Source organism: Ictidomys tridecemlineatus, chromosome 2, assembly GCF_052094955.1.
Source record: "Ictidomys tridecemlineatus isolate mIctTri1 chromosome 2, mIctTri1.hap1, whole genome shotgun sequence".
NCBI classification, from domain to species: Eukaryota; Metazoa; Chordata; class Mammalia; order Rodentia; family Sciuridae; genus Ictidomys; species Ictidomys tridecemlineatus.
In genome coordinates this window covers 219,869,867-219,897,514 of record NC_135478.1, presented here as the reverse complement: position 1 = coordinate 219,897,514, position 27,648 = coordinate 219,869,867, and the positions used below count along the sequence as shown (strand labels likewise).

The 27,648-nt window shown below is 42.7% G+C and overlaps 1 protein-coding gene and 1 pseudogene across 1 annotated transcript; one reads left to right on the top strand and one right to left on the bottom strand.

Moving 5' to 3' along the window:
• The first annotated feature begins 8,512 nt into the window (after positions 1-8,512).
• LOC144370400 (olfactory receptor 6V1-like) lies at positions 8,513-9,824 on the top strand (annotated as a pseudogene).
• A 9,189-nt stretch (positions 9,825-19,013) lies between these two features.
• Or6v1 (olfactory receptor family 6 subfamily V member 1) lies at positions 19,014-19,955 on the bottom strand. The gene has a single exon (XM_005326699.2). The coding sequence runs from the start codon at positions 19,953-19,955 to the stop codon at positions 19,014-19,016; it is 942 nt and encodes a 313-aa protein (XP_005326756.2).
• Between the last annotated feature and the right edge of the window lie 7,693 nt (positions 19,956-27,648).

Genomic DNA, 27,648 nt, shown 5'->3' with positions numbered 1-27,648 from the left:
GGGTGCATATATGTGCCAACTCTCATAAGAACCAGGTGCTGATGTCCTCAGCCAGATATGCCTGCACACATGTCTGTGTATTGGTGTTTGTGATGTGAGTCAGTGTCTTTCTGCACTTGGGTCTATTTCCAATATGTAGGTGCTGAAGAGCAACTTCAGAGATGTCTATCTGCTCTTTGCCTCATTTCCACGTGCTATTTCTGAAAGATTTAGCCCAGGGTAAACATCTGGCTATAGGCCTATGAGGACAAACCTTCTGCTAAGTCACTTAGGACTTTGGGCTAATCCCATAGTGTTGTTTTTGGATGATTCAGGAGACCTTAATCTTAGGGACAGAAAATAACTTGTGACTCCTTCTCCTGGAATAGCTCTGGAAGGATGGGTCATCCGAGTCTATTGAAGAAAGAGTTATTTCTTTCTTTTGTTCTTGCACCCAAAAAACCTGTTTCCTAGTAATTTTTTAAACAGGCAGATGATCCAGATGCAGAGGTGACTACCTGTTCCTGTAGTCTTCTGATTACATTAGGGCCTAGGACAGAGGTAAAACATCTCTCTCACAGAGCATTGAAGGAGCTGGCTTCAAACCACACAGGGAGATATCCAAGTGGGGGTGAGTGGGGAGAAGGCAACCACTCTTGACGTCCACTGTTGCCTCATCATTACTTCACAAGACACACAGCCAGTGGCACCATTGGTTAATAGAATCCAGGAGATCTAGTGAGAACATTGTTTTGGGCAGTGTGTGCTTAAGGTATAGGAAAATCAGCTGAGCATGTCAGAGACCATCTGGTTACATGGCTGATGCAATGCCCAAAGCTAGAAGAACTTCAGTAATTACTGGGACCAGGGAAGCCAATCATCGCTTCTCTGACAATGCATGGAGACTTGGTTCTTGATGTGTCTCGGGAGCCTCGCCTGAGACCAATTAACTATATCAGAACTTCTGGGCATCCTGCCCAAGTGTTTGGAAACATTCTAGAAGGAATTGTACTATGTAGCCAGAGTGGCAAAACACTGGAATCGTGGAATCCCTGGGCCTGAAAACATAATGTCAAATATTCAAACAGGCACTAGAAATTAAGGAAAATAACAACTCTTTCATGTGAAACTTTCATAACATTCAATAGATTGTTAAAGAACTATAAGCTGGATCAACTAAGATTTTTCTCTCTCAGGAGTTTGAAAGAAAAGTTAAAAACAACAGTGGATATTTGACTTAAAAGTTCAGACAAGTTGCATATTTATCAGGTAATTGGGACTCAGAGGAAGTTGGTCAAGAGAGGGAAGAGGAGGGAAATAAACATTAAAAGAATCAACAAAGTGATAGGGAAAGGTGTGTGAATGGGGGCCACCAACAGGGGAGGACACCTGTTCCCTGCTGAGGTCCTTCCCAGATCACTCTACAACCAGAAGAACCCTAAGGAGAACTTGAATTCAGGACCTTCATCAAGGAGGCCAAAGGTCCCTGAAGATGCTGCTTCTCTCATAGCTTTAAGCCAGGCATATACCTATCTTCCTGTCTTCAATGCATCTCATTCTCCCCTTTGTCGCTCAAATACCGACTCAAATACGACCCAAGAATGCTATCTGAGCTTAGAAGATTGGGGTCAAAGGAGACCCAAATGGAAAAGTGAATGTCCCAGGGTTATGGAGGTGAAAGAAAAGGTCAGAGGGTGAGGTGAAGATTCTCCCATAGCTCTTCTGTGGAGCAAGAGCATAAACTGGTCAGATCATTCTTGATTTCAGCTCTCACACACACGACAGGAGAAGTTTTAGGAGGGGCAGAGAACAACAAACTCTTCATGTTTTGTAAGACTTTTGTAAATTTGGTCATAATCTCAGTTTTTTTTTCTTCCTCCAACTTACACTTTTAGTGTCTGAACCTACATTTCCTGAGCCATTGCTTTAAATTCTTGAATTTTTCTTTCATATCCAAGTGTGTTTCCTAAATAATGTTCAATTATTTACTAGGACACTATCATCAGACAGACACAACTGTGCTGTAATGTACTTAGCACTCTTTGGGGGAAAGCTTGACTCCTCCTTGGTTGTTTCGCTGTCAGAATGTGTAATGTGTGGTGATTATGACGCTTCCCTCCTTTAGAAAGTGTACCATGGACCGATCACTAAAAGCTGCGAAGGGACCTGCAAACTCTGTCTCTGCAGGAGATGCTAGGACTTGTTTGGGATGAGGAAAATCCTTAATGAGTCCTTTATCCTCATTATGGGCAATTTACTTTTCTAGATATCTAAGTATACAAGCTCTTTTATTAATCTCATTAATTTATAATTTCCTGCTAATTGCCTTTTCTTCCTCTCAGCCTCCATCAGATGTTAAAGTGGATCCATTCTTGTGTAATCAGAGTCCCTAAGTGCTAAACAGAAGATGGAAACAAAATGATATCAGCAGTTAGGATTTTTATGAGAATGGAGAGGGACCCACACACATTTTAAAATATGCCTGGTAGAAAGTGGTGTCAAGGAGGATGTGACACAACATTCGTAGGAAGCAGTGGGCACTGAGCCCCAGCTCCAAGTGAGAGAGCCAGATGTGACAAAGAGGGTTAGCTGAAATTTCAATAGTGAAATCGAGACACCAGTAACAGCGGCTTCTAGGTTATTGAGAGAGAGAGAGAGATGGGGACAGATTCTGCCCGAGACAAGGTATTGGGCAGTAAGGAGGCTGTCAGAACAGAGTCTGCCAGAGTGAAGCTTATTAATTTGATTTGAGAATTAATAAAGAACCTAAATCTGTTCTGAACTGTTGATGATGCTGTATTTTTTAAATTACTTAGAGGACTGTGGAAAGATACTGGATGTCTCAGTTTTGAGCCAAGTCAACCATTGTGGGGAAAAGATCCATGTTCCCTTGGGTAAGACGCAATCACATGAGTGTGTGCATGTGTGATATGTGTGTGTGCCTGTGCATCTATTATCTACATCTCTGAGATAATTGCTTTCCACTTGGTTTATAGGTTCTAAGTCCACAAAAAGGCAAAACAATTAGCCTCCTGAGATCCCCAGCATGGAAGCTGTACCCACTTGTGGGTGCAACCCCACAGTTCCCAAACTGCCCCAAATTCCTTCATCATGATATTCATTTACTCACCAAGTATTACCCTCCAAGCAGACCAGTGATTGACTAAACCATTCTCAAACAGCCCTAAGTCCAAGGTTCTTCTAGGTAGATTTTCAAGCCATTGGCCTTGGGACATTTTGTATTGTAAGAAAGGGTGATATTTTTCCCCTATAACAATATCCTGAAATTCCTACCCCACTTTTGTCTACAGTTTGTCCTACCATCCACCAATCCCTAGGAATTAAAACGAGCTCAAAATCTGCTCATGGGCCCGGCAGCATAAGGAATGTAGGCAGAATTTACAGACAGTGGAGATCAGCTGTATGTGCCTCATCTTTATTAGATATGAGCTTATGGCAGTGACAGTCACTGGCTGAGTCTATTCTGCCTTCAGCATGGTTTGGGATCATTATTTTTCCTACTCAGAACATCGTTCACCTTCACATCCAGGAAGAGCCCATTTACTTGTTCGTGTTATTGTTCTACAAGTTCTCTTCAAGCTTTCTTGTCCCCTGAGACCTATGGGGGAAATACGATTTTCTTGCCAGAAGTGCAAAGCCATCGTGACCTCTGCCTTGGACTGCTGAGCAGCCTCCCTCAGATCCTGGGCTCTGGGAACAGTTTGATTTGCTGAGTACTTTTCCCTAGGCAGCCCGCAGCAGTGTGTCTGTGGCAGTTTTCTCCATTCATTTCCTGGCTGTCTCTCATGTTTTCCTCTCAAGCTGAGTATCACAGCACCTCTGCTTCATTCTTCTCGACGAGTGTCCTTTTTGATTATTTTCTCAACTCAGCTTCTTAATCCCCACACCCTCCATCTCTCCACCTCACCTTACTCTCTTTCTGCCACCATTTTTAGTTTGATACGGGTCACTCACAGCTTCTCAATAGAGGTGGGGCTTAAAAATTATGTGGAGCTTCTGAATGCCTCTCACGTTTGTCATACTTTGAGATTCAAACATTAAAAGGCTGGTGGCTGTACCCATCACCAAATTCAGCATGGACCTAATCAGAGATTTGAAGCCCCAGCAGGACAAAGATAGGCTTCCCCATACATGCAAGGAAAGGATGACAGAAAAACACATTGACAGGTATTTCAAAGAAGCACAACTGTCTCAGACTCTGTTTTTGGAGCTTTGACACAGAGGAATTCATAGAACTCTATTCTGGCTTAATCTTGGAGACCGATGTACCGTAATTGTTGTTGTTTGTTATTGTTTTACACAATTCTCGCATAGATATATTATGCAAATATAAGTTCCCCAACCCCAGTTTCCATTTTTCACACTCCAGTGTTTTCAATAAAAATACTTCATAATTGAATAGACAAAACTGACCTGTTGTACGCTTCTGGGTGTGATACTTGAAATGTTCACTGGTCGACAAATATGTGAAAATCTGAGTTCCGCAAAGGTGAATGAGCTATGTCAATATGGAGTGTCTTCAGGGTCACAAAAGTTGGAAGTATGTAAGTCAAAGCTTACCTGTACTCTGCTCTTTGGGGCTGAGCCCAGACAACACTAACTTGTTATGTGCCCTAGGGTTAGGGGCTTCCTCTTTACCATCAATAGTGAAATAAAGACACCAATAGCTACTTCTAGGTTATTGAGAGAGACAAACAGACAATGTCTGTAGGAAGCACACATCAGTTGAGTTACTGCTATGGAGTAAAGCAAGGGACAAAGAGAAAGATGATATAATGTCTTGAATCTCTGGGATGGGAGGTGATGCACATCCTTGGGTTGGTGAGGAAGTTCATCTTTCTGAAAAAGATACACAATCCTTTTGACTTTTGCAATCACAATAATGGGATTCTACTTCTGTTATGTGATGATGTCAGAAGATACAATGCCTACCCGATGAGATGAATGGCACAGATGTAACATTAAGCTACTACATAAGGGTCACTTGGACACAGGCCCTATGATACTGGGACAGTATCCCTGATAACTGAGAGGGCCACTAAGTGACTAAAGTGTGGGCAGTGTCTGCAGTGTGGATACATAGGATAAGGGGATGATGTGCATATCTGGTGGGATGAAGCTGGGCAGTGCAGATTTCATCAGTGTATGCAGAATGATGTGCAATTTCAAAATTTGTAAGTTGTTTATTTTTCTAAATTTCCATTCAGACTTTGGTTGACCACAAATGACTGCAACCATGGAAAGTAAAAGCAGGTAAAGGGTGACTACTGTGTGCACACACACTCACAAACATGCATATCACCACCATTTCATAATTGTTAACAAGTCCTCAACTTCTCCTTTTGGTACACCCAATATGTTGATGATCAGGCCCTGGTCATTTTTCTATTTCTAAGAGATTTTTCTCCTACTTCAGCATTCTTCTTATTTTTGGTTTATAAGAAAACCACAAGAGAGTGGACCTGGTTCTTCCCTCCTGGGTGACCTGAGCTAAGGAGAATTCTTGACTTGTTGCCTCTGTTCTTGAGTTGGTCTATGTCTAAAGCAACTGTGCCCAACTCCCTGCCCTTCCTCTTCTCTCAGCCAGCATCCAAATGGAAAGGCTGTCAGGGCTGCACTGAACTCTGCTCACAGAAGACAGGAGAAGAAGAGGGAAAGGGGGAGGGGAGGGGGAAGAAGAAGGGGAAGGGGAGGGAGAGGGTGAGAATAGTCACAGTACTCCAGGAGGCACCTGTAGGCTCTCAGCTCCCTGCTCCCAGGAGCTCAGAGTTGCCAAACTGAAGATGAAGTTGCGTTGCCCAAATCCTAGTACATGCTAACACTCTCTGGGGTCCACCATCATGTTCCTATTCCAGATCCTGCCGAGGCACATCATCAGTACCGATGGTTGCTGGAGGAAGGCTGATGTCCTTCTGAGCGCATGTCACTACCAGGTCTTCCCCTGGGAGTGCCTAGAGAGTGGGAGGGAGAGAAAGAGAGATCAGGGCCCAGGTGGGGTGAAGGGCTCCACCCTGGTGGTGTGTGGTCCTTGTTTACTATGGACTGCCCCAGATATCCCAGGGTGGGGAATGTGCTGGCAGGAAGTTGGGGGGACCTCTGCCTGTTCATCCCACTACATTTTCTCTGTTGTCCATCACGTCAAAGCTCTGGGTCCCACATCTGGGCAGCAGGACATGAGCTGGCCCTGGTGCGTCACCGTACCTTCCCCTCTGTCTTTGCCATGTCACTTTCAATGTCATCAAAGATTTTCATTTTAAGTTTGTTCTGTCTATTTCTCCAACTTGGCTGTGAGGTCCAGGACTGTTTTGCTCACCCTGTATTCCTAGAGCACCAACATATCCGGCATAGTCTGTCAGGTCTTCGGAATGAGCAAGCCAATGAGTGACTTGAGTTGCTCATGTCCTCCCACTCACTGGGCTATTTCTGATTCGAGATGCAGCAGTGAGTTTCATCATAACAGGAGGAGACTCAATTCCCTGCATTTGGCTCATCTTTCCCTCCCCCTGGGAAGAAGCTCTGCATTTTCTGTCCACTCCCTTCCTGCCCCTTCTTGAGACTGGGTGGGGGAATCTCAGCCTTGGTTTCATCCTGATGTATCTCTTTCTTCTCTGTGAACCTTCCTAGGCTTTAAACCATGCAGCCAGGATCCTCTCGATTGGTTTTGCCTCTAATTCTTGTTGCTAGCTGTTCTACTTGCCCAGTGTGCTGTTCCCTCCCTGTCCTGCCCCTATGACCAGCCTCTTCCAAAGATCTGGCAACAGTAAGGAGATGCTTGGGTACTTTCCCTGTCCCACCTTTGCTCTGATCCTCAGCCCTGCTCCTTCGTGTCCTGAAAAAAAACCCACAGGCCTCCCAAGACACTCACGACCAAATTTCCTGCTACAAAGAATCAATAGGACAGCTTTCTCATTTGCATTTCCAGTGTATAAAAAAAAGAGGAGTCATTCTCTGGGGTACGAAAGTTGTTTCAGGAGTCAGAAGAAACAGGGATAATTTACAGAGGACAACTGAAAGGGCTGACATGCAGAGAGAGATGAATAACAAGGAGGGAACTTTCAAATGGCTTTCAAATCTCTGTAATATTAGTACATGGGGATGGGAGAGCTATCTGCTACTGGAAATTTTAAAATAGATCTAAACAGTAAAGCCTGCAGCATGAAGGATCTGGAGAGAGATGAGTGGGATCTCTTATTGGTTTCCATTATGTAGTATGATAAGTTCTAGGGGTTTGATATGCTGCATAGTTAATGATGCTATATTGTGTATTTGAAATTTGCTAAGAAAGTAGATCTGGGGTTTTCTTACTATACACACAAAATGGTAGCTATGAGAAGTCAGGAATATAATCATTAGCTCGATTGTGGTAATCACTTTACTATGTATATGCATATCAAGACAACATGCCATAAACCTGAAATATAAACAATTTCAATTAAAAGTGCCTATAACCCATGCTCAGAAATGGCTATTGTTAATATTTAAAAAAAAATCTTTCTAGTATTTTTCTGTATGAATGTAGATGGCTTGTTTGATGAGTTGATTTTGAGATTAATTGATTTTATAATTTTTAAAGATGTAAATGAAATTACATTGTTTCAGATTATTAAAAGCAGCCAAAGGACAGAGTCATGTAAACCACTAAGTATAAAAGCTGTTTATGGATAGAGTGGGTTTAAGGGAATCTATAAATAAAAAGCCAGCTGCAATGTTGAAGTTAAGAGGTAAAGAATCCTTGAACTCGGGTGGTAGCTATGGAAAAGGAAAGATAAACTGGATGAAGAAAAATTTCCAACAGCAGCAATTCAAGTTGTCTAGAAGAGAGCAGTAAAAATCAGAGCTACTCTCCAGTTTGAAGCCTAGATGGCTGGGAGATTGGAGGGCCATGAAAATGATTTGGGTTTTGAAGAATTACGTCTATGGTTTAGACGTGTTGAGCGTGTGGTGGTGGTTTAGAAATGTGAGCTGGGACTCAGAGACAGACAAAAACACAGATTTGAGGTTCACTTACATTTTCAAGATTGCTTTGGCTAAAGGAGAAAAGAATGAGATGAGAACTGTGGAAGCTTTTATTTTAAACAATGACAGAAAGATAGCTAAAGTGGTCAGACAAGGGAAAGTCAGAAGTGGAGGAAAACTTATATAGAGAGGACAGGAACCTTGCAGTGAAGGGTGAAAGCAGCTTAAAAAATGGGTTATTTGTAGTCTGAAATGTCCCAGAGAAGAAAAATAGGATGAGGATTGAGCACAAAGATGAGAAGAAGTAGTGGGTAGGGTACACAGCACAGTTTCCAGCACAGGAAAAGAAGTGATACTTAGCATCTGTTATTGGATCAAAGGACCTAAATTTGAAAGTTAGAAAATGTTTACCACTTTATCTCCAGACCCATCCAACATCTTGCAGAGATGGAGCTTAATAAATAGTAGAATGAATAAGTTGAAGACAGAAGAAGCAGGTAGCTGACTCCTAAACCTGGTCTATTCCTTGCCCCAGGGAAACTTCTGCCTGTGGTAATGTTCCTTCTGGACACTGAAATTACCATGCCCATGGGCTGGTAAGCCGGGGAACCAGGACAACCATCGGGGGACTTGGCCGAGGAGGAAGTTGATGGCGATTTTCCACTAAGATTTCCTGACCTCTCAGGTATCACAGAGAACTGGCATCAAGTGCCATGAATAACTGCAGTGTCCCCAGAGAATCTGTGCTCCTGGAATTTCCTCATCTCGGTGAGTTCCAGATCCTCCTGTCTACTTTTATCCTGTTGATATATGGGCTGACAGTTCCGGGGTACCTGACCATGATTGTCCTCTCTTGCCTGGACTCCTGCCTCCACTCATCCATGGCATTTCTTCCTCTGAATCTTCTCTCACACAGAGATATTGATCACTTACTCTGTGATTTCTAGGATGCCGGCAGACCTGCTATCAACTCCCAAGACCGTGTCTCTGGCTGGTCTTATTCAGTCTTTCTTTTACTTCCCTCTGGGTGCCATCAACTTCCTGATCCTCTCAGTCATGGCCTTTGATGGCTATGTGGCCATCTGCTGGCCTCTGCACTACTCAACTGTCAGGAGTAGTCCGGTTTGTGTGAAGCTGGACATGGCCTGCTGGGTGGTTGGGTTCTTCTCCATCACTCCCCCACCCTGAAAACGCAGAAAGCACAGCTCTGCTTCTATGGCCCTAAGGTCATCAATCACTACTTCTGTGACACTGCTCCGCTCCTCAAGCTTTCCTGAGCTCAGGGACTTCTTCCTGTCCTGGCTCTGTGTGCTGACCACCATCTGCTTACTGTGGTCTCCTGCATCCTCAGGGTGGCTGCAGTGCTGCATCCTCTCCTCCTCTGGGCACCAGAAGGCCTTCTCTCCCTGTGGATCTCGCCACATGGAGGTGGTTCTGGGCTATGGCAGCACCATCTTTGTCTATATGAGGCCAGGCAAGGGCCACTCCACACACCTCAACAAGGTGGTGAACCTGAGAGTTGTGGTGGTAATCCCTTTCCTCAATCCCTTCATCTTCACTTTCTGGAATGAAAAGGTCAAGGTGGTCATGGACGATGTAACAAAAAGGAACCTCCAAAGAGGCCCAGCTGTCCACTGATGAAGGGGCTGGTGAGTACCTGTGTGGTCGTGAGGAGTAAAAACCTCGGTACCCTGCAGAGTGGGCACTAGGTACCCAGGCTGGGGCTCCTCCATCTTCTCTTTCTTAGTCCCTCTCACTCCCATGTCAGCACACATGCCTCCGCTTCTACACTACAAAGAGCTACTGAACACACAACATGGAGTAAAAGTGATGGAATGATACCAGTTAAGTGAGACACTTAGCTCCAAATAAAATCCTTAGAACAGGATCTCATAAATCCTCAGAACTCAGTGGATGTTGCTATTGTTACTCAAATCTGCTATGAACGTCTCCCCACAGGGAGGATTGTAACTCAGTGGTAGAGCACTTTTGCCTAGCAGGAGTGAGGCACTGGATTTGAACTTTAGCACCACATAAAAATAAATAAATAAAATAAAAGTCTTATGTGCATCTATCACTAAAAAATAAATAAATAAATATTTTTTAAAAAATCTTAGCTCAGTTTTGACTTTGTGGTTGTGTTTATATCCCCTTATGTTTCTTTGTGTGCAACTTTTACTTTTGGTGTGTTCCCTTCTCAGGGTGTAGGGTGGGGTTTGAAAATGAGCAACTTTCTGGGAAGAACAGAGAGCCTGGAACCCCACACAGCAGGTATTGCACACTCCCATTGCTCCCACCCAAGCTGCCCTCCTCTCCCTGGGGACGCAATGCCTCTTGCCTCTCAGCAGAAGTAGCGCTCCAGAAGCCAGCCTCTCAGGCCTCTTACAGAAAACCACAAGGGCCGTGTCCTTTCCACACACTCAACAGGGAAAGGAAAGCTGCGTCACCGCTCCCAGACTCGCTGTCTTCTTTATCATCCTATTCAGCGTTCTGTTGTTGTGATCAAAATGCCTCACAAGAACAACTTAGAGAAGGAAGAGCTTATTTGGGCTCCCAGTTTCAGACACTCAGTCCGTGGTCAGCCAACTCCATGGCTCTGGGCATGAAGTGGGGCAGAACATCATGATGGAAGGGCGTAGCAGTAGAAGTAACTCAGCTCATGGTGGCCAGAAAGCAGAGAGACAGAGGGAAGGAGGAGCCAGGGGGACAAGGTATAATTCCTAAGGATAAGTCCCTAGTGACCTACTTCCTCCAGTCACAGCCTACCCAGCCTATGGTCACTACCCAGGACAGAAGTCCTTTCAAATTATTAATCCATCAAATGGACCAATCCACTGATGAGGCTCTAGCTCTCATGATATAATCATAAACTCTGGGGGATATCTCATATCCAAATTGTAACAAGGGTGCTACTTCTTTTCTCCCACAGAAACTTAAGCCCATGGCCCAGAGGAGGGAAGAGATGCCTAAGCCCCCCCGGGGTTGGATTGTGTGGATTCAGCCTAGTCATATTTCCAGGATCTCTAGTTGGTAAATAAAATGGCAGAAGCCAGAAGAGAAGGAGGCAATAGAGTGGGCTGGTACTAGGAGAGCACAGATGCCAGAAGGCAGTCTTTGGAAATGTCAGGGTGGCTGAGGGAGTCATGAGACCGTGGGGGCGGAGGAGCTCTGGAGTCTGGTTTCTTACACAGGATTGAGCCTTAAATGGGCTGGGATCAGCAGAGCATGGCAAAGAGTAGGTGCAAACTTCCTTTGACTTCTGAAAGCAGCTCCATCCACAGGAGAGCTTGAGGAGAGGCCTGGCAGTAAAGTGCAGTGTGGACAGTGATGGTGTGGAGGGCAACCATGGAGTCAACCAAGGAAGAAAGTCATGGTGGAAGGGGAAGCGTTCAAGGACACACCTAGAGGCACAGGTCTCCTACTACTGCCCTTTTAGTTTGATCTCCATGTAAGTGTCTTCCTTCCTTCCTTCCTTCCTTCCTTCCTTCCTTCCTTCCTTCCTTCCTTCCTTCCTTCCTTCCTTCCTTCCATTTATTCCTTTCTTTCTCCTTCCCTCTGTACCTCTCTCCATTCCCCTATGTCCTTGCCTCTTGGTTTCTTTCTTTTCTACTAAAAGAAGTGCTTGCATTGGGGGCTCACCACCAATAAGTAGACACATCCTGCTCTGCTGAGAACAGTAGGGAAAACACTTTTTCAGCCTGAGAACTTTCACCTCTCAAGAGACTAATTATTTGCTCTCCTTGCAAACTTTGTGAAAAACTGAAGAACTAAGTGGGAAGCAATTATCTCCTTCTGATATACATATACTCTCCTTCAGCTTGTCCTTCTAAAATAATCACCCTACAAATCCACTTGGAGTTTCCCCCTGAGGAACTCCTTCCTACCTGTTGTTCTCAACTCTGCATATTTCCCTCTTTAAACATTAAAAACAGTCAACATCTTATGGCAGTCTACAGCCCACTTATCATCATGTTCCCCACATGTGAGGTCCCTGACTGGCCAGTTTGGAGGAAGGTGACATTTGCCCTAGGCCTCCATTGCAATTGCCCATCACATCCAGCAATACACTGTGTAACATTCTCAAGGAAACTACCTGTGCTCCGTTGGTGTTCCATGCATGATGTTTGGAATAGCATCAGCACCTCCTGGGAAGTTGTTAGATATATAGAATCTCAGGCCCCATTCAAGAAGGGCTGAATGGAAATCTGTTTTGACAGGCCCCCCTGGAGTAATACCTGTGCACATCAATATTTTGAGCAGCACCCATCTAAACATTTCACTGGTGGAATTTGCAGCTAAGAAATTGTTCAAGGAGGCCCTTGTCCCAATCTCAAAGTGAAGGGCACTGCAAGAGGGGATTGGAGGTCACATCTGTTATTAGTTGAGCCATCCTTTCTTAGTGACATTTATTTCTGGTCCTATTTCTGGAAGCAGAATCCAGGATAAGAACCTGTAAGATTTTCGTCTTGCTCTGACATTATACTTCTTGAGTGATTTTGGCTGCATTCTCCAGCCTCTGAATTGCTGTTAGAATCCTGTGGAGGTATAGCCTAGAGATGTTATGGTTTCATACATTTGTCTTGATGGAACAGGAATTGTAGATGTGCACAAAATCGAATGGGCCTCCTGTGTAGACATGTCTTAGGAAACAATGTTATCAGAATTTTCTAACTCGCTGCAAGAATCTGGGTGTTCCAGTTCTAAGTGAATGGGGTTGTTATGAACTAAACTATGCCCAAAAGCAACTGCAAGGGACCTTGCAGGTCACCCAGGTCTGTCTCCTTCTGTTTGAGTGTCCACTGCAACACACTTACCAGCCTGGCTTGGAGACTCTGCTCAAACCAAGCCCAGGATGCAACACTCAAAGATGGTGAAGCAGCCCCCTCTTGTGTGACACAGTTTAAATTTTGAACTGAAACTCTATATCAGGTGTGACTCCCATTAACATTCACTGTTGCTTAATATGTCCCCCTGTGAGTAATGTAGGCTGACTAGCAAATGAGTGAAGACTCCATTCCTAAGTATTCAGATTGATAAATAAGATGTTGCCATTGAACAACGTCTAGGCCTCTTGCCATCCACATTGCTTCTTCCCATTTCTGTTACTAGGTGTTGCAACTAGTGTGGTGTGAGCTTAGGTGACTGAGACAGATGCAGTGGGCAGCCTCTTTCCTTGCTGTGTTTACTGCTCTTCTGTTATCATCCACCAAGGTTGTATTCCATGTCTCAGGTTGCAATGCTAATTCCTGTTCCAAACTCATCTAGAAACCTCATTTTTTTTTTACTTTTTATAAATAAAAATTTTTATGAAGCAAAATTCATATAAAATGCATACTTGATGATGAAGACATACTTTTCAGGGCTTTTATCCATTCTGTGACGTTTTAAATGAAAATTCTTTCCTGTTCTCCATACTCACTCTCTTGGTTCAGATTCTCTTCATATGTATCTGAACTTTTAAATTCTCAGCTTATGTTTAAAAAGCAGCACAGCACAGTTACAAACCTTATTTTTAAGGACAGCTGACATGAATTGAATACCCACAGTATCCTTGGTACAGGAGATAGGAAGACAGCACTCACTACAAGGAGCTGAGACTTTAGTGCGGGAAGACAAATCTGTCCTATGGAAAGCACTCTGGGAGCTCAGGGGAGAGAACCTCATTCTCTTTGGTTTAACCTGAAAGTTAAGTTGAGACAACTTTTTGTTATGTGAGTTGAATACTGAGGTATGGAAAGCAGCTGAAGAGGATGAGAGGAAATGTGAACTTCTGAGAGCCAACTGAATATGTAAAGTAATACAGACATAAAATGGTGTGTGGTGTAGACTATTGAAATTCTAGGAGATGGAATTAATAAATACATGGGCTTTCTGGAGGGTGGCCATGTGTGTCTTCACTAATCTGATCTAGGTTCCTTGGGGGACACCTGAATGTTCCCTGAAGAAAGTTACACTCACTGAAACAATAGACCATGTGATTATGACACTGTATATAGCAGGCATTGGCGGAGAAGACTTTGTGTGTGAGGGCAATGTTATAGTCATAGGAAGGCCTTTAGTGCTTGAATTTTATTGCCTTCACTTTTGCAAATAACCTAAGTCAGTTCAGAGAGAGCTTAGCTTTTTGGAAATGCTCAGCGTCCCTCTCTGCCAGCAGCTGAGCTGGTCAAGAATGTAGCCCATCCTGGGGACCTTCTTAGGTTCTTCTAGGGAGCATGAGACTTGGGTTTGAGGTCTGAGAAGATGGGGGAATCCTACCTTCTGCTCTCCTCTTCTGTGTGTATGGAGAAGAGAGAAGAAAGTCTCTGATGTCCCTTCTTCTTCAATCATGGGCAGCTTGCACATGGCAAGGACAAAGGCTTCCTACACAACCCTTTGGGTTTAAAGCCAGGGTGGGAGAATTGGAACTTCTAGATTAGATTTCCACCAACTGAGAGAGGTGACAGAAACACAGGCATGAGTTGTGAGCTGCACAGCTGCTAATGAAGGCAGATTCTCTTGCATTTGGAGAGCCAGTGTCCATAAGAAAGAAGAATTTATAAAGGATATACTATGATTTTTACCTCCAGAGGACTTGGCTCATGTCTAGCTTGAGAGAAGGAGAACAGCAGAGATGTTGTGTTGAATGGGAGACAGAATCTGAGGTAAGGCCCAGGGGCAGAATGTTAGTCCATGATACTTTGGAGCCCTCCTGAGAATCAATTGTGAAATCATCAGAACTTAAATATAAACATTCTTAAAAATTAAATAGCACAACCTCATAGTCAAATAAATTGTGATCAGGCTGGGCACTGTGGCACATACCTGCACTCCCAGCGGCTTGGGAGCCTGAGACAGGAAGATCGCAAGTTCAAAGCTAGCCTCAACAAGAACAACGTACTAAGCAACTCAGTGAGAACCCATCTCTCTATAAAATACAAAATGGGGCTGGGCATGTGGCTCAGTGGTTGAATACCCCTAGATACAATCCCCAGTACCTCCCAACACACACAAAAAAAATTGTGCTCAAAGCAAAGGTGATAAAAATTCACAACTCCTAGTTAATTTGCCAAATTTTACTTTTATCAAGGTGGTGGAAATATTGTCCAGTGCTGTTGCTGAGCATCTTTTCCCAATCTCAAACTCAGTGACGTCATGTTAGCAACTTTATATGGGAAATCATGAAAATGTTCATTCATGGAAGTTGGCAAATGCTAGAAATCAGCAAATAGGGAGCTGGAGATTAAATATTTACATCTTTCTGCGTTATCTGTCAGGCGTTGTTGCAAGGAATTTATTGATATCAAGACACTTAAAGAATCAGTGAAATACATGAATGAATGTAGCCACCTAGAAGTTGACTATTTGAGAGGAAAGAAATGTGGATTCTAATTCCAAAGGATTTCCCATGTACTGAGATGTGGGAAGTAAAATTTATTTTGATACATTTTGGTGTCAGCACAAGAGAGGTGCTGACTCCTGGGCTGCAGACAAGCAGCCCAAGACTTTGACCCAAAACCTTTTTCACCTTTCCAAGGCCTAAAAGCCCATCTATACAGGTCTTCCTTACTGCTGGCCACCACAGGACCCAACTTACATTTGTTTTGAAAAATAATTATATTCCTTTACTTCCCCACCATGAAATATCCATATCCTTAATGTCTTGCTCCCTAACCCTCTCAACTGAAAGAAACAATCTAGTTATGGCTTCACAATTGGGATTTAGTGTATGGCAATGGATTCTGGGCTCGCTCTTGAAAACTCTGTGTTTCTAATGGTTGCTAACTACAGCAGTGGATCTCTGGGGCTGGAACACCAGACAAATGGAGGGCTTATGGGAAGATGTTCAGGGGCAAGGAAGGCATTTCTGAGTCATGAACTTCTGCCACTGATTCTGTCTGTATTTAAATAAGTTCTGGGTGTTTAAATCAACCTTGTCCTGTATCACCCTGAAGTAGGTTCCAGTGAAAACTTCTTCTGTGGAGTGGTATGGCTCTTGGCTTCCATGCAGCTGAGTCAAATGATCTTAGATAGATTAATGATACAGACCAATGACTTTCATCTCCCTAGGTCAATGGCATGAGAGCAAAGGACTGAATCCATGATGCAATTAACATTGTTCATGAGCTGGATTAAAAATATGTGTTCAGGGGCTGGGGATGTGGCTCAAGCGGTAGCGCGCTTGCCTGGCATGCGTGCGGCCCGGGTTCGATCCTCAGCACCACATACCAACAAGGATGTTGTGTCCGCCGAGAACTAAAGAATAAATATTAAAAAAAAAATTCTCTCTCTCTAAAAAAAAAAAAAAAAAAATATGTGTTCAAAATAACACACTACTATGACACTGAATCCATAGTTGCCTCCTGCCAGTAACTGGTTCCTTCCAGTGGTGGGTACTAACTACATAATGACTGTCTCTAAGGGCCATCAGAATTTTCGTCATGATAAGACTAGACAGGAACTGATCATACACACTAAAAGAGGGCTTGGCTGAGGCAAATATAGGAGCTTCAGATTCCAGAAATACCAACTTTCGGTTATTTCCATATTTTTAAAAAAATTTTAAATTTGTTTTAATTACTTATACATGGAAGTAGAATGCACTTTCATAATCATCTATAATGGAGTACAATTTCTCATTCTTCTGATGTAGATGATGTAGAATCACATCAGCCGTATAGTTATATATGTACATAGGGTAATAAGGTCTGAATATTTCCAATTTTTTTTTGTGTGTGGTGCTGGGGTTGAATCCAGGGCCTTGTGCATACGAGGCAAGCACTTCACCAATGAGCTATATCACCAGCCCTGAATATTTCCACCTTTGATACAGATATAAGAAGAGATTTCAAGGACAGAGAGATGGAAATGAAGTCAAAGAATCAGATTCCACTGTTGTTCTGCCATCTGTTTTCCTCTTAACCATGGTTCCCGTATTTCTTTAAAAATGTCAAAAACACTGCTTGGCTGCAGCCCAAGAGTCAGCAACTCTCTTGTGCTGTCACCAAAATGTATCAAAATTAATTGTACTTCCCCCATCTCAGGATATGGGGAACCCTTTGAAGGTGGAAAATGTGGATTCTAAAATCCACATTTCTTTCCTCTCAAATGGCCAACACTAGGCAGTGCTTTGCTTCTGATGGGTGATGATCTTTTCTAAAGAAATGACTTGGAGGATATAAATGAATGGAAAATATGAAGAAAATTGGTGTGTGAAGTGTGAAGAGATAATATCAGCAGGAAAATTCTTGACTTATTCATCATCCTTTCCTTTATCCTACAAATACTTCCAAAGTGGTGAGCACAGATAAATCTGATAAAAAATCGATTAATTCTACAGCAATAGCAAACACCAGCGTCATTGCTCTGGCTGACAGCCGTCTCAGCAAAGGAGAAGCACACTTTCAGAAAGCCAGAGAAAGGGTGCTTCCTTTAGGAAAGAGGCATCCTGGGGTGGCCCAGGGAGCCTGTGTGAGAACCACCAGGGCCCTCCTCGAGTCTTGTCTCTGAAGCTATCCTCTGAAGGCACCAAATGACCCCACATTGAAATACCTTGTTTTCTTCCACATAGTAAATTTTTTAAAGCTTGACATTTAGAACAAATTAGTAGTTTTTGTTGTTTTCAAGTAAGTGGTACTAGGAACACACCCATGTTCGTAGTTCACAGACCACAAATAAAGGAAGGTAGTTTGGTAGATGAAAGCGTGTTTACAGAAACAATATGGTAGAAAAATTTAAATTGGCATGTTTTAGAAAATGATGCATAAGTTATAACTACAAGAACATCTTTATTCCAAGGCCACAGTAACTGCAAGATTTTTTACAATTTCAGACTCTTATGGAGGAGGGAAGGACAATGGATTTTATTTCATTCCAAGGGGAATATGGAGCACCATGTGTCTTCAGGGATTTTTATACTTACACATACATGTGAGCGTTTGCATATATGTGTACATACATATTCATACACATATGTTACCCACATGTGCACCTATGCACACATACATATTCATACACACATGTAGCAATTGGACAAAGGAATGTACCAGATTTATTACAATCCCTGCCTTCAGACACCTGAATGTTTCTAATATGCATAGAACAATTTATTTTTTCTATCTAAAATTCTGCATATTCATTCTCTGAAACCTTTCTACTTCCTGAAAGCTTTGTCACTATGCCAATGGAGATTTATCTTATTTTCATGTATGTCGTTTTTTCTGTATTTCTCATGCACAAGGGGGCCTGATGCTTCACGTCCACACAATGTCCACCTTGTATTCAGTGTGACCCTGAATCTATCCTCAGCCCTAGCCTGATTCCTCTCACATCATGTGCTCTTGAAAACTCCGCAAAAGTCATCTTGCATTTCCTCTCATGAGGCTGCCATAGGCCACCATGGAAATGCTCCTCATTCCCACAGGAAATAGCCTTTATTTTTTAACTAGCCTGAGTTTGGTAGGGATGAGGATCATGTGCACCTTCTTTAACTTTTTATCTTGTATCTATTATAGTGCCTGACAAGTAGAGTAAATCTGATGAAATAAATAAATAACAACTGTTTATATAAATAATTACACGCACACACAGAAAATAATTTGTTTTGGTCGATTTTACTTTTCTGTTTAATCCCATGTAACCCAAGCACTCACGGTACATACAGTCATCAATGAGGCACACACAGTGGTAGATAAGCACACTTTAAGAACACATACATTCCCATACACACAAATGCACATGAGCCTGGGTGATAGCTCTTGGTCAGAGAACACTTCCTGGCTTCTCTTCCTTGAAAGCAAAGGCCAGGTACTTAGCTTGTATCGAAAATCCTGAGCTGACTCCCAGGTTCTGGGCTACCTACAGAGTTCTTATAGCTTACAGGGATTGTGGGATGCACTTCGATGGTGGGTTATGACAGCTTCAGGCCAGATATCATAGCACTGAAAATCACTGTAGTTAGTATTCAGAGGCACAAAGGAAAAAATCCAAAGAAACTGGACAATGGCTTCCCATCCAGCCAGGTACTCTGCCTCCTCCTCCCTGAACTGCTTTCGAGAGCCTGGTCAGGTCTCTGGTGCTCAGGATAATGCCTCATGAAGGCCTTTCAGCCTCTGCATCTGTCCCCGCAGGACTGCCTTCACTGCCTCATTGCGGAAGGTAAAGATAAAGGGGTTGAGGAAGGGGGTGAGGATGGCCGTTACCAAGGCAACCACCTTATTGACTTCCACCGAGTGTGCTCTTCCAGGCCTGATGTACAGGAAGATGGTGCTGCTGTAGCCCATGAAGACCAGGGTGAGGTGAGAGCCACAAGTGGAGAAAGCCTTGTGGCGGCCACTAGCCGAGGGAATGCGCAGCACAGTGCTCACAATGTAGCCATAGGAAATGAGAGTCACCAGGAAGGAGCTGAGGACAAAGGCCAGGGCCATGATGAAATCCCAGATTTCCAGCAGGTGGGTGTCAGAGCAGGACAGCTGCAGAAGAGGTGCATTGTCACAGAAGAAGTGGTTAATGACGTTGCCATGGCAATAGTTGAGAAGAGCTCGGGAGAGGACAGTGGGTACCATAGCTAGGAATGGAGTTGCCCAGGCAGCCCCAGCCAGTCGGGCACACATAGCCCAGCTCATCAAGGTTCCATAGTGCAGTGGGTGGCAGATGGCCACAAAACGGTCCAGGGCCATATCTGCCAGAATGAGGAAGGAGGTGGAACCCAGGGAAAAGTAGAAGTAGAACTGGACCATGCAGCCAGTGAAGGAGATGACTGCGTGAGAGGCCAGCAGATTGGAGAGCATCCTGGGAACCACAGTCATGGTCACCAAGGTCTCCAGCAGGGAAAAGTTTCCCAGGAAGAAGTACATGGGAGTATGCAGGTGAGTGTCAGCTATAATCATGACTATGATGAGGGTGTTTCCCAGGAAGGCAATGAGATACAGCAGGAGGAAAGGTCCATACAGGAGAACCTGTAGCTCACCAAAAGAGGAGAAGCCCAAGAGCACAAATTCAGTGTGGCTCAGATTCGCCATGATCCAGGGCTAGTATCTCTGTATGTAAGAGAAACAAGAAACCCAGATGGAAAGAGGAATCATTGACCCTGACACCAAGGACCAGAGATAGGCAGGAACAGAGACAAGGAACAGGAAGAGGAAGGCAAGGAATCAGCTAGTGATGAACAGGAGCACACGGAGCAGAAGCAACAGAATAACAAAGGGAGTATGAGAATCACCCAGAAACAGGGAGCAGGGAAGGTGTGGCCAGCCCTTGATAAGGGGAGGGAAATCAGGAACAGAGCAAGAAAGAAAGCAGAGCAACAGACACTGACATTTAGAGAGAGAACAAGAAGGAAATAAAAGGGAAATAAACAGACAAGGAATCGAGGATCACCAAATATGGAGGGGGGGCAGAGAGAAATGAGGAGACATGGAAGGAAAGAGGGAGGATTAAGGTAAATCACCCAGAACCCCAGTGGAGGTTGGTGCTGGGACCCTGTGCCATGCCACAGAAGCTCTGCACCAAGACCCTTTGAAAGGACCCCTGGAAATCTCTGCCCTGTCTTCTGAAGACTCTCACTTGTCCACATCTTGCAACTATGGCCTTCACTTGTCCTCCTTTTACAGCTATGACCTTGAAATTAGCAGAAAGTCAGTGTTTGGGGTTAATAAGTTAGTTTTCCTTGGTTGCCCTCTGGTATGTGCTTACACACATTGAAGATAGAAAGGACACAAGAGTCTGGGGGATACCCATGGAATCCAGGCAGCGGCTCTCGCAGTGTCTGCCAGGTCCTCAGGGATGTGCCTGATGGCCTTCTATGCTACTGTGGTGTCCCTTCTCTTTCCCTTCATGGTACAGAGCATGAGCTATGGGCAGGTGTTTTGTAGCTGGGGCAGGGGGGACTATCTGTGCTGAATTCTGCCTCCGACTCTTATTTGCTGTGGACCAGAAAACTGATTCTATTTTATTGACTTCTTCAATGACTCTTTCCAGGGACAAAATGAAGATAGGGTTACTGTAAGTACTAGGGTTACTGTAAACATTAAATAGGTAAGTCACTTGATACAGTCATTTACATGTACTGTAATAAGAATTCAACAAATAAATGTTGGGTCTTTTTTTCATTGTTCTTAATTCAATCATTGCTAATGAAGCTTAAATTTGCTTGGTCTACCAGCTCTCCATACTGCCTTAGTGGCAATGTGTGCGTAGTGTACAATGTTAGATACTAAAAGGATATTGTGAAACATTTCAAACCCAAAAGCACATAAGCATCAACAAGCCTATCAGGAGTGGAGAGAGCAAAGCTGTATACAGGTAACTCTTCTCCTTTCCAGGCTCCCTAAAAGCTTCATCTGAGATGGTGTCCCAGCCACCTAGAAATAGCATTCCAATTTAAAGAAGGCTTCTACCTTTGTCACTGACAAACCTTAACAGTAAGTCAATTCTACACCCAGCATTGACCAAATCCAAAATCAATCCTGAGTCTGTGCAAATGGGAACCTGATGGATGTACAAACAAGCCACTCACCTTAGCCAAAGAGCTGAGTCTTCTCCTTGTGCTTCTCTCATTTAGACACCTATGCCCGGAGTCTCCTGACTAACAGGTTCACTCTGTGACATGGGTAACATAACATATGCCATCATTGCCCTTTATTGGCATCTTGAAGCAGGCAGGGTAGCACAGGGCTTCATGCATGGCTGGGCGGGGAAGGCACGGCTGGTAGAGTGAGTTGGTGAACCAAATAACACCAGTGCTTATGTTGGTCTCCAAATTCAAGTTTAGCCTATCTCACTACAAAGCTCAGGTGGGAAGTGGGGTCAGTGGTGTGGGTCTGGGAGAGGGGAAAGAAGTGCTTTGAGAGATCAGAGAGGAAAAGGGCTGTTTCTTATTTCCCAAGGATGTGTGTTCTTGGTTCTGTCTGCCAGTCTCCAGGACCTTGGGTTCTTGATGCTGGTTAGAACTGAGCTCATGCTGGATGGGAGCTTGCTCTCCAGCAGAGCATTCTCTGTGGGAATGAGGGGAAAGCAGGGAGCCTCCTGGGACTGCTGAGGTGCAGGTGATGCTCCTTAGGTTAATGAGAGTCCCCATGCCAAGGTGATCTGAGTGAAGACAGGGTAGAAAGGCTTAGACTCAGTTCCAAGGCAATGCATACCTCTTGGCAGTCTCTTTCCTCCTGGGACTATGGAGAGAAAATGAGAAAGCAGTGAAAAGTTACAAAGGATTTTCCCCCATAGGAGTGAAATTGGAGCAAATTGGGTAAATGGCTAGGGCTAGATTTAGAATTTCCATTTGGAAATTTGGCTCCTTCCCAGATCCAGGTGTGTGGGATCTAGGGAGATAGGGCATAGAGGTTCTGAACAATGGTGCCCACGTTTTTAGTTCTCCCAAGTGTTATTTGAAGAAGTTTGGTGATCAAAACCATAACTGTGGAGGAGAACTCTATAATGTTGGTTGTTTGGGAAAGAAGTATATGTGATCTTCTGAACTCACCTCTTTTTTTTTTTTTGGTAGTGAAGGAAGAAGGAAAGGATTGGATGACTGATTCTAGGTGTTTGGATCCTTAATTTCTTTGTATGCTGCAGGAATCCTCTGTTTTTATGGTGGGCTTGGGCTCTGAAAGCTTCACATTGCTGCTCTGACTCCTTACATCTCTTGTTTTTCTGCATCCAATCTCCAACTTTCTCCTGCACATCTCTGCATAGTTTCATTGCTGGCAGAGAGTGGGAGTTGACCTCCTTGCCTCCAGCAAGCTAACAAATCAGGGTAGGGTTCTGTCATCCTTGCTAGCAGGAATCTTAGGATAGGAGGTAAACAAAACCCCAGATTAGGGGAGAAGAGGTGTCTTTCTAGTTATCTTCTGCTACCTTCAAACAGTGGTTTAAGACTCAGTGACTTTATTATGTTTCCCAATTATATTCCATTGATGCTACATGTCTACCAATCATTGCCCAGGAACCCGACTCTGCTCATGATTATTGCACAGGGCCCATGCTGATGGAAGCTCCATTTTAACACACTCTTCCATGACCCTTTGAAAGAAAGAGAATGGTGAATTGAAAGCTGGTCCTTCAAGCTTATTCTTAATGCGATTTGTGTCCCTTCTATCCATAGCTCTCTGGCTCAGGCAAGTCCTCAAGGACAGCAGTGATGGGTGAACAATAACTGAGCATTGCAGAATTTCTTTTCTTTCCTTTTTTTTTTTTGAAATTTTCTCTTCTTTGTGATTTTTAGGTTTGACTTATCAAGTAATATAGATAATTTCCGTTGCCCAGTCCCTGTCATTGTCGAGCTAAGAATATTTGAAATGGTCATAGCATTAGCATGCTTCTCCCTCTGTCCTTCTTGGTCCCCTATATCCTCCTTCTTCCCTCATTCAGGTTGTCCTAGACACATGTATTGCATTGACAGAATATCTGGAACAACCCTAACCTTGGCCTGACACCCTATGCTTCCAAAAATCTAAATTCCAGATGGTTCAAATAGATTTTAATATAACATGTAACAAATGAGAATTTTTCCTTTTTAATTAATTTAGGAAATAAATATAGGCTTTTTCTAAGGAAAACACAGATCCCAAGAGACTAAAAATCTGTGAAATGTAAATGCATAAGAATAAAATATTTATACTTGATAAGAACAAAGTGTAAAAATTAAAAACATGTGAAGTAAGGTTTATTTCATTTACACACAAAATCATCTTGAAAACCAGTAAATTCATTAAAGAGGAATATAAACATTTCTATAAGTTAGAAAAGGCATTTTACATTGTTCACAATTAAAATTAAAGAAAACTTAAGCCAGGCCCTGTGGTACAGGCCTACAATCCCAAGTACTTGGAAGGTCCTGGCAAGAGAATCACAAGTTCAACTTAGTCAGATTCTGACTTGAAACACAAAATAAAAAAGGGTTGAAAATCAACCACAATATTTTTTGAGTATCGGTTGCTTTTGACAGGGTGTTGGAGTGTTGGAGCACATTCTTACACTAGTGATGAAGGGGATTCATAAACCATATTCGATGAAGACTGGTGTTACCATACATTATACAAACATGCACACACACACACAATTACAATTAGGGAATCATTTTGAAAAGGCAAGTGGACAGTTGGAATAACCCCCACTGTAGCATAAAGGAGATGTGAGGGTGTGGGCATTTACACCCCTGCACCAATAAGGCCTTGGAAGCCCACTGTCTCTGATGAGGGGCTGTAATATTGGGGAGCATTCCTCTTTGGGGTTGATTTCTGGGGAGACCCTCAAGTGTGGCTGGGGCAGTGAGTACCTTGGTCCTCCCCCACAGCAGCATCTGCCCTGGCAGGGCACCTGGATGTGTCTGCCCAGGTCAGGGGAGGCATCTGCAGGAGAGTGATATTTCCCAGTGTCTGTAGGTGCTTAGGCAGAGCTGGGCAGGAGACAGATGAGCTCTCCGAGGGAAAGAGGGGTGTCAGACAAAGCCCTGGGAGGGACAAGGAGAAACTAGGTGTTTGAGGGCAGCACGGGGTAGCAGGAGAATGAGATGATTTAGAGAGAGAACATTTAAACAGGATTTGGGGCTTTAGGCAGAGGTCAGTGAGAGAGATTTGAGTCACGGGAGGGACCTATTCTGAGATGTGTTTTAGAAGCTCACTGGGCCTGCTATGAGAGGAGAGCAGACAGAGGGAGGCAAGGTTAGACATGAAGGTCAGGCAGGAGGCTTTGGTGACCGTCAAGTGAAAGATTCCTTCTCATTTCCTCTTTTATGGACAAAGAACCTCTATGTGGAGTAATGGCTTTATCTATAATAACGCATACTTCATCTATAATAATGCTTATTGGGGCAATAACACTGTCTTTTTTACTCGGTCACCAAAGTGGCTTTTCCGTTCCCTGGACAAGATGACTTCTCTTTCACCTGGGTTCCCAGTGGAAAGCTGAACATAGACATGATGATCTTGGCATTAACCTTGTTCACCAAACAGTTTCATCTACCTGTGAAATCAGTAACCTAGGATGGGTTTGTGCACTGGATCAGGTGTGGCATGTAATAGTCTTTGAAGATATTCAGAGAGAAGTGGGGTTTTGACAAAGAAGTTGGCTTTGAGGAGAGTTGTAAGAGCCACCAGTGGAGAGCCTCTGTGGAGGCAGAGAGGCTCAGTCCTCCATCGGGAAGGCCAAGGATGACTCCATTCCTGCTCCATGACTTTGGTCAAGAAAGAGATGAAAAACAAAAAAAAAATGCATATCATGTACATCCATGCCCTGATATCATAGTGATAAAAGAACTCAGGGGAGTGCTAATAAGCACCATTTCACAGCTCATAAGCAGACAAGAAAGAATTGTTCAGGTTACCTCACTCCAATTTTGTGAATTTATTCATGATGCTATCTTGAAATCCTTCCACTTTTACCAAAGATGTTGCACAATTTAAAATTGTGCTTTCAAAATTAAAGGCTGTATTGGAAGGAGATTTCTATTTTTTCCTTTTATGAGGAAAATTCTGTATTCCCAAAGGAGGGTTTGCGGAAAGTTACTCAAAGACATTTTAGAAGAACTTGGCCAAAGAGACACCTGTTGGTAGAAATGTCTGAGAGTCACTTGTCACACTCTGATATCTGTTAGGGTTACATGAGCTCTTTCCTCCTCCTGCACCCTGTTCTGCTCTCTCACCTCATGCTTACCCCACCCCAAAGCCACAGTCTAATAACCATACTTTCTCCACTTACTCTATTTGCCTTCTGAGTCACTCAGGGTTACCTTCATCCTTCTCCTGTCTTTACCTCATTTTTTTGCTCATCAGGCCCCTGAAAAGGAGTGACATTCCCTGTTACATATTTGGATTTATTTTAAAAATATTTTCAACTGCATTTCAATTTTATGCAGTAAAAACAGTACTTAAGTGCAAAGTGTAATGAGTTTTAACAAATTCATATACAGTCCAAATTTCCACTGCAATCAAATTATACAACATGTTCATCACCTGACAGGTTTCTCTGTGTGTCTTCCATGTCAGTTTCCAGTCCCATGCTCAGTTTCTGGTAACCATTTGCATTCTGCTGGTATTGATTTAAGGGGTGGAGGTTGTACTTCTTAGGTTTATTACTGGACGAATAAAGCATTGGTTTTTATGTCTATATCCTTTGGCTTAACATAACCTTTTAGAAACCATGACTCATGGGGATGTTTCTATCAGTAGTGAATTCCTTTTAATTGCCTAGATTTTCACTGTATGGATATACCACAATTTATTTGTCCATTCACTTAACCATTATCGTGTGAGTTGTTGGCAGTTTTTAAAAATACATACATAAACACATATTTTTGGTGTGTGAAAACATAATTTATCTTGGTAAAGTATCTGAATGGGACACTATGGGTCGGTATGTTAGGTGTATGCTTAATTTTTAACATTGTACATATTGTGCACTCTAATCAGCCAGGTATATGAATTCTAGTTGCTCCACATATTCACCGAAATTTAGTGTCGTTATAGTCAATAGAAGACATATACTTGGATCTGAGTCTGAATTCTCTGTTATTTTTGTGTTAACTTACCATACTGTCTTTATTACTGTGGCCTTATAGTAGATCTTGAAATTAGATATTATGAGCACCCAACTCCAGATTTTTGTTTTTCTTTTAAAACACTTTTTTGGGCTATTTTAGGTCCTTCATAATTTGGATGGATATTGCATTGAATCTATAGACTAAATTGGAAAGAATTGACATTCTAACAAATTGAGTTCTCTGATTCATGAAAATAAAGCATTTCAACATTTACTTAGGTCTTTAATTTTACCCTGCAATGTTTTATATTTTTACTTGTGTAGATCTGACTTTATATTGTTAAATATATTCCTTCATTTTCTTCATATTTCTGGATGTTATTGCAAACTGTATTTTTATCTTCCCATTTCAAATGTGTACTACTAAAAAAAAAGTAATACCAGAGATTTTTGTATATTAATCTTTTATCTTGTGACTTTACTTATTTATTTTTTAATTTTTATTTTTTTTTTATTTTATTTTTAAGTACATGAAAGCGGAATGCACTACAATTCTTATTACATATATAGAGCACAATTTTTCATATCTTTGTATATAAAGTATGTTCACGCCAATTCATGTCTTTTTTTTGCATTACAGTTCTTATTACATATATATATACCACAATTTTTCAGATCTCTGTTTGTATATAATGTAGGTTGACACTCAATTCGTGTCTTCCTTGCTAATCCCCTGTCTCCTCCCTTTCCCTCCCTCCTCTATTCCCTATCTAGAATTCATCTCTTCCTCCTATGTTCCCCCTCCCTACCCCACTATGAGTCACCCTCCTTATATCAGAGAAAACATTCGACATTTGTTTTGGGGGGATTGGCTTACTTTACTTGACATTATCTTCTCTAACACCATCCATTTACCTGAAAATGCCGTGATTTTATTCTCTTTTATTGCTGAGTAAAATCCCATTGTGTATATATCCCACAATTTTTATCCATTCAATCACTGAAAGGCATGTAGGTTTAACTTGTGATTTTAATAATCACATTTATCAATTCTCCAAAACTTCTTAAGAGCTTCAACATATTGGAGTATGTCATCTTTAAATAATTTTATTTCTTTATTTATTAACTATGTTTTTAATTTCAGTTTCTTGGTTTATTGAATTGGCTAAGAATTTCATTATAATGTTGAATAGAAATAGAGTAGATATTCTTGCCTTGAACCCTATCTTGCAGGAATAG

Coding starts and splice junctions, on each gene's coding strand:
- Or6v1 (XM_005326699.2), bottom strand. CDS start 19,955: ATGGCGAATCTGAGCCACACTGAATTTGTGCTCTTGGGCTTCTCCTCT.